We start from the raw sequence: 12,472 nt of genomic DNA, 5'->3' as shown, positions 1-12,472 counted from the left end.
CACCACCACCGCCCAGCAGAAGTATTATATTTTTAATATGGTGACACATACAGCTTAAAATTCACCTTCTGAATAATTTTGGATTGTGAAGTTCCATGATATTACAGCCATGATATTGTGTAACCACCAGCATGGTCATGTCTGGAACTCTATCAGGTAAAATAGAAACTGCATCTACTCAAGCAGTTGCTTAGGTACCTTTGTCTCATTCCTTGGGTGTCCTTGTCACTCAGGAGTGTATCCAGATGGGATACAGCAGCTTCCGGTACACTTTATCAGAAATACCTGAAGAAGCTAGTGACACCTCAGTCTACACTGCTGGCTCTGACACCTCTCCTGAGCCCTAGGTCTGCATTTCCTGTGAGTGATAACACATTGAGATGTATCTCAAAGGCACTCTGCCCTACATGTTCACACTGCCTCTGACCAGCATCCTTGTAGACGGACGGGATGCTGCTTGCAGCATGCCTGGTGGCTGAGGTCATGCCTTCCTTTTAGGTTGTCCACTCCACATCTGGGTTCTATTGTTACCACATCCTGTTGGTGCTCAGGGAAAGAACCCTAGACCCTGAAATCTTTTAACCTGAAGATTTGTCTGGGGTCGCAGGTGCTGAGCATGGTGCTTGGGATGAGGGAGAGGTAGGGTGGGGAAGAAGAGAGCTCATTTGATTGACAAAAAACTCTTATTGTACAGGCTTATCTAATTTAAAAAACAAGTATTTGGCCATTGGGTCTCTTGCAGGATCTTTAAGCTGTTAGTATGTCTGTCTCTAGTCGATGAAGGCCTCTTCCAATAGCAAAAACCAATCTTGACTGACATAATTTTCTCTGTTAATTTCATTAAGAAAGAGAGCGAAACAGCTTTTCCTCCTGGTGATGAATTCTGACAGTACTGAGAGGAGTAAAGAGAAGTGGTGATTCATGCCACTTCTTAGGGTTAACTCTAAAATGGAGTTTCTATTCTGGTGAAAATATTTCAAATGACAATCACCCATTTACAGTGTAGCTTTTGTGTTACTATAATAGGGGAGGGGACGTTTGGTTTGTGATTTTCAGCAGGATCTCTGAGAATAGTGGAAGGAGGCACCCGGTACTCATTGAAACTGTTCTCACTTTTCAATTACAAGGCAACTTAAGTTAAAGCTGTGGGGCAACCCTATTATATCACCCCATTCCTACGTCCACGGAGTGACAGATGTGACCAAGGGAGACTTATGCCACCGGGTGTAAGATAATGCTACCAAATTAAAGTACTTATGATGTTAAAATGTCTTATGTGTATTATCTTGTATTGCTTCTGCCTGTCTTGCCTCCAACACAGCTAATGTTTGAATCTCTGCCAGGTCCCCCACATACATTTTGGTTTTTGGAGACAGTCTCGCAGATAGCACAGGCTCACTTCAAACTAGCGGCTATCCTCCTGCCTCGGCTTCCCGAATGCCAGGTTTACAGGAATGATTGCCTCCATGTCTCTACTGGTCTCAAAAACAAACAGGAAAAACCATATTGCAATTCAGCGTTTGCCTCTTGTTTGGAGATGAGATTCTTGCGTAGACACTGTAGAATAGAAGGCCTAGGCCCTAGAAATGCTTGGTCCCCAAAGAGTTAACTCTAACAAGGGCAATACAACTCTTTTCCAGCAAATTCCAGGGTTTTAAATCCCCGCAGAATGTGGCTGGGCCGAACTGGGCGGGGCCTGCAGGTGGGCGGGGCGGAAGACTGTCAGTTATCTGTGCAGGTTGCACAGGGCGGGGTGGGGCGTAGCCTGTGGGGTCTGCTCTTCAGCTGTCACGTTGGGTCCGTCGTGGGCTCGGGAGGGGCGTGGCCTGGAGGGAGCCGGTGGGGTCGCTCCTTGAGAGACTAGGCGGGGAGAGAGGGCGTGGCAGAGACGGGACGCGTGGCTCCCTAGAAAGGTTGTAATCGGCCCGGGCTCCTGGAGGGGCGTGGCTTGCTTGAGTCTCATTACAGCCGCAGTCCTCGGGCTGTGCCGGGGAGGGGTGTGGCTTGAGGGCAGGGGCGGGGCCTCCTCCGGCAGTCGGGAGGGTGCGGAGCTGAGGCGGGGCCTGAGGCTCCTCCAAGAACAGCGGCGGTGCTCTGGGCGCGTCCGGGTAGACGTAGCTGCGCCGAGGAGCGGCTAGCCGGCTAACGGTCCTGGGGCCGCGCGTGCCCGCGGCCGACGCCCGCCGGGCCCTCTGCGCTCGGGGGCGCGCGGCGCGCCAGGGCTCGCTCCTCCTCCGCAGCGGCGCCTGCCTTTGCCTCCAGTGCGGGCTGCGGCTGCGGCAGAGCGCCGGGGCGGCGCAGGCCTACGCCAAGAGGATGCCCGCGTCAGGGCCGGCGGCGGGCCTCGCGGAGCGGCTGGGCTGGGCGTGAGGCGGCGGCCTGGGGGCCCGAGGAGCCCGCCATGGGGGACAGGTGACGAGCCCCCCGGGTGGGAGGGCGCGCCAGCCGCGCGCGAACCCCGCTGACATCCCTCCTTTGCCTGTCGCAGGTGGGTCCGCGTGACCGTGCTCCGCGGATGCGTGGGCTGCAGGACCGTGGCGGTGCCGGCGACCGCAACCGCGCGGGACCTCAAGGAGAGCATCTTCGCCGAGACCGGCTTCCCGGTGGCGGAGCAGCGGCTGTGGCGCGGAGACAGGGAGGTAGGTCGGCTCCGGGCCTGCCCGGGTAGATGGACGCAGCCCCACGCCAGCGGCAGGAAACTCAAGGGCGCCTGTCTGTCACGGAAGACTGATGCTCAGATGATTCATGAGAGCTTTGCAAATAGCTGGAGCAGAATGGCCGGGGCATGCGCCTGCCGGTAGTCGTGGGGTATTGTTGTTTGTTTGGCATTTGAAATTTCCACATTTGTGAATTTTCACTGCCTAAATACGAACTTTTTTTTTTTTTTTGATGGACATTGTGAACCAAGGATTTTTCTTTTTTAATTCACAGACATCACCATTGGTAGTATGGAAATCATCACTCATATCTTTCCTTGAGTGGGAAATTAAATGGCTTTTTCTTGAAAATGATCTTATTCTTTAATTCTAGTAACTTTCCTTTATTGTTCGATAAAGAGCATCATTTCCAGGACTTAAAGAGTCAAATGGAATTACAGGAGTAATTTGAGTGACATAGAGGTGGACTTCCATACTGCTCAATGCAGAACTCTCCAGTGTGGCCTTGACTTTACCTGGGTCAGTTTTCAGATTTTCCACACACTTAACCATTGATTTCTGCTGAAACTGTCATTCCTTATCCTTTTCCCCAGGATAGTGAGAAGGATAGTGCTGATGTGAAGACATTGGCTTGCCCAAGAAGTTGAGGCAGAGCGGAAAAGAAGCACACACTGTTATTGCTTTCTTTACCTGTGTGGCCTCCATGCCTTGTTCACATTTATGGGTCTACTCTTCTTCGTCTGTACCACCTTACTCCTACTTTGTCATTATGTTCCCTAGATGCATGTATGCAAATGACTCAGTTGTAGCTCTTGCCATTGGAAGTATTTTTGCAGGTACCTTTGCAAAGCTCGGATTTGGGATAGTTGGTGGACATGGTCATATTGTTTGGGTTGGGTGGTTAGGAGGGAGAAAGAGGTCTGTGTCCATCACTGATCTGGTTTGAGGTTATGGGGTTCTAGTCTGTGGCTGTGAAGGTGAAATTGAAAGCATGGGGTGGGGAGGGGCCAGTGGTGAGGTGGCTCAGTGCTGTGCAAGCCCGACAACTGGATTTATTCCCTGGGATCCCATGTAAAGGTAAAAGGAGAAATCTTCTCTTCAGAGTTGTCCTCTGACCTCCACACACGTGCTCCATCTCTCTCTCTCTCTCTCTCTCTCTCTCTCTCTCTCTCTCTCTCTCTCACACACATACTCTACAAATAAGTAAGTGAAAGGATATACAGGACATTTCGTGAACGTTGCCTGAGACCACTTTGCATATCAAATGTTTACAATCCATGACAGTAGCAAAATTAGTTATGAAGTAGCAACAACAATAATTTTATGAAGAACTGTATTAAAAGGCTGCAACACTAGGAAGGTTGAGAACCGCTGCCCTAAAGGATGGGCAGTGGATGTAGAATAAGGCAAAAGACTTTACAGAACATTTACCAAGTCTGGAGTCAGACCAGGCGACCGAGGGTTCCTTAGCAGATGACAGAGGCAGCTCATTCTGGAAGAAGTATGGCATCCAGCTTGCTTTTATGTGTGGTTCAGCTGATGGTGAGACATAGAAGCACCTGGGGACATAATGGAGAAGTGGGTGACCCAGATCCTGCTTATTGCTGCCATGTGTATGCCAAATTCATGTGTTAGTTTCTGCTTTCCCACTTCTAGTCCAGCCAGTTCTAAGGTTTGTGACTCTAAAGACAGTGAAAGTCAGCTCACAGCTGCAGATCTAAAACTGAGGGAGGTCAGCATTGGAGATAAAATTCTAGGACCTGCCTGATGCTAGCACCTCTCCCTTTCTGTATTTGGGAAAGTGTGTGGGAAGAGGACCGCTGAGCTCCTGTGCCCTGTTCTATTCCCTCTGCTCCAGACTGTTCTGTGACCTCTCTACCTACAGCCTCATTTAATGCTCAGAAGAAGCATTGTGTTGGCATTCTTTCCACAGGTGGAGTTTACCTTCCAGTCCCATGCTGCTCACAACTTTGACATTACTAAATTCTGAATATTTCAGGGTGAGCAGCAGATGATAACCAACAGAGGATAGGACGCTGATTTAGCTTTTCTGTCTTTTAATTCATCACAAGTGTGTTATAACCTTCTCCAATTCCCATTCCCCAAACCCAAGCTTTTGATGCTTAAACATCTCCCTATGTCTTTGACAAAGAAAAAAGGAAGAGGTGTTGGGTGATCTCTAAAAAAGTTATATTATCATAGTGTTTAATAATAGGATCGAGTTACTGTTTGCTAGTAATTGATGATGCATGTCTCTGAGGTTTGTAAGGAAGAATGAGGCTGGCAAGACCAAAATTCTGAGGATTTTATAATCATTTTAAAAACAATGAGATGGGCAGTTTGAATAGGGGACACATTGCATGTGGGGGAGAATAGAGGCATGTTGCTTAGTTGTAGTATCCAGGACAGAAGGGAGATGGCCTGTACAAAGCTCCTATGGCACACTCTATAGGAGATAGTAGTGCTGGGGATATCTATACTGCCCAGTTGCTCTTTAGGAGAATCACTGCCTTGTGATAGCCACACTGATTATAGTCTACAGATTGTCTGCTGTCATATCCTCAGTTACATCTGGCTAAGCTAATGCACTTATATTAGGTGTCTAGTTTCTTGCAATTGATTCTCTTTAAAACCTGGCAGCTTCTTAGGTTTCCTTCCTTGCTCTGCCATTGTTTTCTTTAAGTGCACTTTTGTGATCCTAAATTGGACTAATGATCATTGGTTTATGTATGACTTTCTTTTAGTAATTAATTAGATGGTTAATTAACCAGTGGATGTTCGCCCATGGGTGATGTTATGGATATCTTTGTGGCTCTTCTCTTCCTGTATGTCTGTCTTTCTCCTTCATGTCTGTGTCTATTCTGTTGCCTTTTTGTTGTCATTGTCTTAATTGTTCTGTAGGTATGTGTGTATATGTGTTTGCATTTCATATGTATGTGTAACCTAAATATATTACTCAACTAATATTCCATTTACTTTTATTGGTAATGCCCATTATAAGGAGCTTATTCTTTATGTAGTAAACTGGATAGATTTTTTTCACTCAATTTAATTATTAATATACATCTAAATTGTACATAGCTTGGCTGTTCAGTATTTATTAATGTGTGATATTTTGCTATACAAATACATCGCAGCATTTGGGTTATTTTTAAGATCTTTTTTTGCAAGTGGCTGCCAATATTCTCATCTATATTTCTTTAAGCACCTGTGTAAGACTGGATATGATGTGAACATGCTTTACAACCAAAGCCATAATAGCAGTATATCCAAAGAGAGGAGCAGGAGAAGGATTGCATACAGAAAGTAAGGAGTTCAAATTGGAGGTGGTTATTAAAACACAGGTGCCTTGGAACAGCTGCTGCAGGGAGTGGAGAAATACAGGTTAGATTAGAGAGACTAGAGATTATGTGCTTGGACCTAGAAGTAACTGCAGAGGAGTTTTGGAGACAGTTCCCCCCAGAGTGGCTGTAGGTGGTGACACTGTTGGTTGAAATGTCAAATAAAAGTGGTACTAGAGTGAAAGCTAGTGAGCTCACCTTTTCCCAGGCCCTGTCAGTGAAGTGTATCTTAGAAAGTGTCCTTCAGGTAAGCTTTGGAGTCATGTTTGTGATTTTTGGACTGTTGAAGAGGTCAGTCCAGGTAGACCATATAGGTAGATGGAGAGCAAAAGTAATTTGGTTTTGAGGTCTACTCTGAGGGTCATTGTAATTCATCTTGTACCCACCTTTATTAGAAGCAAGGGACAAACCCTGAGGCAGTTTTCAGGGAAACTGTAGCTTACTCCCTTCCTACTGGGGGGCATCTGTAGTAATGCTTCCCAAACAGAATGCCTAGGAACATAAGTCTATGGGATACCACCGAAAATTAATAAAAAATGCTGCTAATTCACGGGAATGCTGCATAGATTAATACCAAGAAAATTGCCATACGTATTAATATGCCAAAAATTTTGTCCTTTGATCTGTTGAAGTTTCCTGGACCTATGCTACACACCAAATACATATTGATAGTATTGCCCAAAAAGATTGTTTTGCTTATGTTAAGGATCTTATACATATTAAAAACTGAATTTGAGATGATTTGGGCTGGAGTGTGGATCAGTGATAGATTATTTGCCTAGTTTCCGAGAGAGAGGGAGGGAAGAATTGTATGGTAGAGAAGAAATTTATTTATAGTTACTTAAATTTAAGTAATATATTTATTACAAAAATATTTTAATTAGCATTTTGTTTTGTCACCTGAAACATTCTCTTCAGAGCAACTTATTTTTTTGTAAGAATGGTTAACCAGCAATACTTGAAAGAAAAGCATTTGAGGTAAGGTTTTGATAATGACAGTATTGGATGTTGTGTTGCTTCTAACACATTTTCTGTTCTCTTTTTTTCAGTTACCTGACTGGATCAAGATTGGAGATCTGACTTCCAAAAGTTGTCATCTTTTTGTGAACCTTCAATCAAAAGGCTTACAGGGGGGAGGTATAATATTGACTTTATCAGAAGCATATGCCATAATTCAGTCCATTGAAGATTTTATTTTAATGCAGACACAGAGGGAAGGATGGTGGCTGCCAAGAACTGTGAGGGGCGTGTGTGTGTGAAATGAAGAGGTATTGGTCTAAGAATATGAAATTTCAGCTATGTAAAACAAATGGGATTTGGATATCTGTTGCCCAGTGAAGGGCCCAGTTATGATGACCAGTGCTAGTACTGTACGAAGTACCTAAAAGCCTGCTAAGAGTGGAGCATGGTGGTGCTTGCCTGTAATCCCATACATAGGAAGTCAAGGCAGGAGGCTCCTTGGAGTGTGAGGCAGCCTTTGCTACCTAGTAAGACTGTCTTAAAAAATAAGTATTTTTTAAAAAAATTGCTAAGAAGGGAGCTCTTTTATTCCACAAAAAGAATAAGAGTCAAAACAGAAGGAGTTGGGAGAAACTTTTGGAGCTGAGTAATAAGGCATGGTAGTGATAATGATGTTTGATAGTTTCATGGGTATATACTGACCTTCATGTTCATGCATTAAGTATCTGTAGCTTTTTGTATGTACTTCTGTAGTTGGACTTTCCTTTGGGCCGCCAGCTCACAAATGATGACTTGGAGAATTATTATTATTATGAAAGCTCAGCCTATAGCATAGGCTTGTTCCTAACTAGCTATTATAACTTAAATTAACCCATTTATATTAATCTATGTTTTATCATGTGACATTACCTCTCTTCCATCTTGTACCTCCTGTTTTCTCTGTGTCTCTGTCATCTCCTGTGACCTCGAATCTTCTCCTCTTTCCTTCTCTCCCCAGAAATCCTGCCTATATCTCCTGCCTAGCTATTGGTTATTCAGCTTTTTATTATACCAGTCACAGTAATACATTTTCACACAGTGTACAAATATCCCACAACATACTGCAATAAAGTAGCCTGAACTAAAGGTTGTATTTTAAAAATAAAATAAGTGCGTATTATGGAATTCAGGGAGGAGCAGAACAAGCCAGAGGAAAATGGTTAATAGAGCTAGTTGGGTGATGAGTGAAAGAAGTCTGTTGACATAATCTACTTAGGCCTGGTGTTGGTGGATGATTCTGTCAAAATTATACAAATCCATAGAGTTTGAGAATTCCTAATGCAGAAATTTCAGGAGTTCAAAGGCATCGGGCATAATGTCAACAATGAAAAATTCAATACTTCACCTCATATGACAGTTTATAACAAAATTCAGGCGCATTAAAATTTTTATATAGAATTTCTGTCAGCCTATGGTATAAGGTGTATATTAAACATACATGGTTTCATTTTTGGTCTTGGGTCCCAAAAGGTATCTCATTAACTAGTGCAAATATTCTAAAGTCTGAAGTATGAACAGTGGTGGTTTCTTTATATAAGCACTTTTTTATGTATTAGTTTTTATTCTTATGTAGATTTTAAAAATTGCTTATTCTTTTTCTTTATTTTATACCTTCCTGCTGCCTATCTTAAAGTGGCTGGGTCAGTTGGTGTAGAACAGTGTAGGCAGTTCTTAGTTCTTCCTTTCTTGTTTATTGGTTTTGTCTTGTTTGTTTGCTTTTTGTTTTTTTGAGTGTTTCTCCATGTAACAGCTCTGGCTGTGCTGGAATTCACTCTGTAAACCAGGCTAGCCTCAGATTCAATGAGATCTACCTGCCTCTGTCTCCCAAGTGCTGGGATTAAAGGTGTGCACCACCACCTAGTTTTTAACCTAGTCAATAATTGAACTTCAGAACCGTTAGAATATCAGCTGAGTTTGAGAGCAATAAGAATGTGGCAATAAGTTCCATTATCTGTCATGTTTTTCAGCATAGGAACAATGAACAGCACCAGCTGTTTAATCTCTAGACAATGGCAGCACCTTTATCCCTCTGTCATGCTGCTTGCTTGCTATTGAAGTAACCTTTTGTGATAGAATATCTTGGAAAAAAATCTTCTTGTCATTTAGTTCAAAGTCTTGAGATTTGGTAACACTTAAGTGGTTTTATTTTCTATTGAGTTGCTTAACCTGATAGATTTTGGTTCAAATCAGACATAGGTGCTAAGTCATGAAATCTTGTTTTTCTAATTCTTTTAAAATATATTCTGCATTTTAGGTCGATTTGGTCAAACAACTCCTCCACTTGTTGATTTTCTTAAGGATATTTTAAGAAGATATCCAGAAGGAGGACAGATCCTTAAGGTATGACATCTGAGATGTACCTTTAGGGAAAATAACTTAGTGTTTGCATTTGATCTATATTTGATTGTGTTACCTTGCCTCCACAGCCACAGTACTCTGAATGGAGTAGATTTGAGAGTACAATTGGCATGAAGGGAATAGGGTTTGGGGGTATAGAATTACACTAAGCTGCTGTATGCTCTCTTTGAATACAGTATCCTCTAGGAATGCTTTTGTAGAGCACTGAACCCTGGTTTTGTGCACCAGCCATTAACCAACCAGTCAAGCAACAAGTAACTCAGTCCATGTTAGGGGCCAGGAACACATGCTTGTTTGGCCTCTGGATTTAGAGGTTTGTTTTTGTGAAAGAGTTTTCTTTAATAGGATAATTGCATATTTATATTTATATTTGATGTACTCAAATGTTTTTCCCCAGGATGGAGTAGAACTCTATGTAGTCAAGGCTGACTTCAAACTCATAGTGCTTCTACATCAGTCTTAGTGCTAGGGTTATGGACATGGCTTGTGATAAGTTCTTTAACTTTGAATGTACTGACTAGTAGAAAAACAAAAACTAAATGTCCACAAAAAGGCAATGAAAGAAGATTTTATGAAAATTAGGTTTGATGTTTAATAAGAAACCTCCTTAATGAACTGGTACAGTAGATGACTTATTATGTATTTTCCTCCTTATTCTCATTCAGTGTCTTAGCCCTTATTTCTCTTCTAGCTTAGCAAAGTTTTAAGGTCTGTTAGTACCTGTAGTTGTGCTCAGATAGGCACAGAGTACAGGTTGTGCTGTCATCAGGGACATGGGGACAGCTTCAGTGTGACTTTCAGGATGGGGTTCATCACTAAGATGCTTTCTGCCTCAGGTATGTAGACTATACCATTGAGTATCCTTTTCTCGAAGAACATTTAAGTTTGGTAAACAAATGAGAACTAGTGGTTGATTTTTGAAGTGTCTGAGCATAAGGTATCTTAGAATGATCTGTATATGTCTCTGAACTAGGGTCCTTTCCTTTGAACAAAGTCTTTGTGAGGATTTGTTGGTACTTCCAGGATTCGTAGTTAGAAGCTAAAGATAGGAACTTCAGAGCTGACTTGCAGGTGTTTATTCCTGAGAAAGACTTCCCAACTCCTGTGTATGTAGTAACTACTTCCAATAGGAACCTTACCAGAGCTTAACTTACCCATGGTGATAGTGAGGTTTCTTTACTTTAATCCACTTACATTTTAGATATTGTAGGTAAATACAAAGTTGGACGGTGGATTGCTAACTAATATCCTTTTTGGTGTATTTCATGGTTAGGAATTAATTCAGAATGCAGAAGATGCTGGGGCCACAGAGGTTAAATTTTTATATGATGAAACACAGTATGGAACAGAGACTCTTTGGTCAAAGGATATGGCACAATATCAGGGTAAGAATAATTTGGAGTAAATTTTATTTTTTGTACTAATGGTGATTTTTTAATACTTTATTTAATGAACAGTATAATTATCATTTGTGTTGTTTGTTTGTTTGTTTGTTTGTTTTTCTGCTTTGGGTGAGAAGATGTTTCTACCAGTGTATCCTTACAGAAAACAATTAAAACAAAATAAAATGGCTAACAGTGTAATCATGTAGCCTCCCATTCCTCTCAGTCAGCCTGTACTTTATATTATAAATAAGATAAAGGACACTGCTTCTAAATAAATGTCATTTCTTCTGCATTTGGAAAGAAAGTTGTAAGAAGCTGTGCTTTTATATATTGTTTTCTACTTTAGAGTTGCCCTTCTTCTGTGGGTGGGAACATAGACTTAATAGGAAGAGGGAAGAAGGGGATGAGAGGGAAAGCAATAAGAGAACCATCACCTATAGACTTGCCACCTTGCTTCCACCCTGACATATGGAAAAATATGTTTATAACTTAGCTCAGATCAGCTCTGAAATTGATGGGTGATTGTGAATATTTACGTATGATGGACAGTTACTGTGAAAAAGTACTTTTAGCTTGTTTTCTTAGTTATATTTTAGAGATGCTTAAGTCACAAAATGATGTTTTGTGATGGTAATCATCAGTGTTGTTACTGAATATTTAACATTTATTGTAGTGGCTACAGTCATTCTGATATCAGATTTCAGACTTGACCATAGCATTTCCTTTTCATCCATCAAAGGAGATGTGTATGATGTGGTAATCTCAGGAGGCTTGCACCCTGGTTCTGGGTCCTGCCACCTTGCTGACTCTAGTGCAGTCCTCTAGAGGCTGGTCATTCAGTGGTAAGAGGATTAGTTTGTCGTTTCTTGGCTCTAATTTTATTACTTAATGTAGTCTCCTGGAGTGATGTTCTATATGCATGGAACTGCAGGCCAAATCCGGTCCTACACAGCCCAATCCACTGCACAGCTCCACAGGCAGTGGCACACTGGACAGTCCCTCTGAGCTCCATGTCCACCCTCCCCACAAACTAGAAAGGGCACTTTTTCTTCTAGTTATTCTGAGGAAAGAACAGGGTCCTAGACGTGGTGATGGTTATGCTTATGATCAAGGCTTTCTATTTCATTGTCCTGATGTACTGTGACAGTGAGAATATAGAGATCTAGAAGCATTTTGCTTCAAAATTCTGTCATATATCTTGATTTTTTTCTTCCCATCTTCATTAAAAAATATTGAAATAGGTTGGTATAGTGATGCAAACTTTTAGTCCCAGCACTCGGAGGTAGAGGCAGGTGGATTTCTGTGAGGTCAAGGCCAACCTGATCTGTATAGTGAGTTCCAGGAGCTTAGAGCTTCATTTCTTATCTCAACACCCCACCAAAACTATCACCACCAAAAGATTTAAACACTCACACATTTTCCTCCCTTGGCTCAGGGGTCATCTCAAAAAGGAAGTGGAGCTGGGGACCTGTAAGTGTCATGGCTGGGAGGGAAACGATCCATGCACGGTGAGGAATGAAACATGAGTCAGCACCACCTTTGTAAGTGCTGGGTCAAAACTTTCTCTTACACACTTAAGCACAGTAAAACTTTGGGGAAAAGGTTTCCATGTGACAATTATCACAACAAAGCTTAGATACAGCTACATAGAAGCTCCCTAGCAAAGTAGCAAAGTACTTGTGATCTTTACAATAAGAATGAGGTCTGTTGGCTGATAAACAGAGATCAGATC

General features: G+C 42.3%; 1 protein-coding gene across 2 annotated transcripts in view; it reads left to right on the top strand.

The window, feature by feature from the left end:
- Sacs (sacsin molecular chaperone) overlaps nt 1–12,472 on the top strand; it is a 71,765-nt gene that overhangs the window by 32,323 nt on the left and 26,970 nt on the right. The window contains exons 1-5 of one of the 2 annotated variants that reach the window (XM_051195568.1): nt 2,279–2,412; nt 2,489–2,639; nt 7,048–7,135; nt 9,252–9,337; nt 10,629–10,740. In XM_051195568.1, coding sequence (XP_051051525.1) covers nt 2,402–2,412; nt 2,489–2,639; nt 7,048–7,135; nt 9,252–9,337; nt 10,629–10,740 — 448 coding nt within the window. In that variant the 5' untranslated portion in view covers nt 2,279–2,401. Of the gene's footprint in view, nt 1–2,278; nt 2,413–2,488; nt 2,640–7,047; nt 7,136–9,251; nt 9,338–10,628; nt 10,741–12,472 lie in introns of those variants that run through there. The other variant, XM_051195567.1, reaches the window with a different exon arrangement.

Source organism: Phodopus roborovskii, unplaced genomic scaffold (assembly GCF_943737965.1).
Source record: "Phodopus roborovskii unplaced genomic scaffold, PHOROB, whole genome shotgun sequence".
In the NCBI taxonomy this organism is placed as follows: Eukaryota; Metazoa; Chordata; class Mammalia; order Rodentia; family Cricetidae; genus Phodopus; species Phodopus roborovskii.
This window is presented reverse-complemented; position numbering and strand designations above follow the sequence as displayed.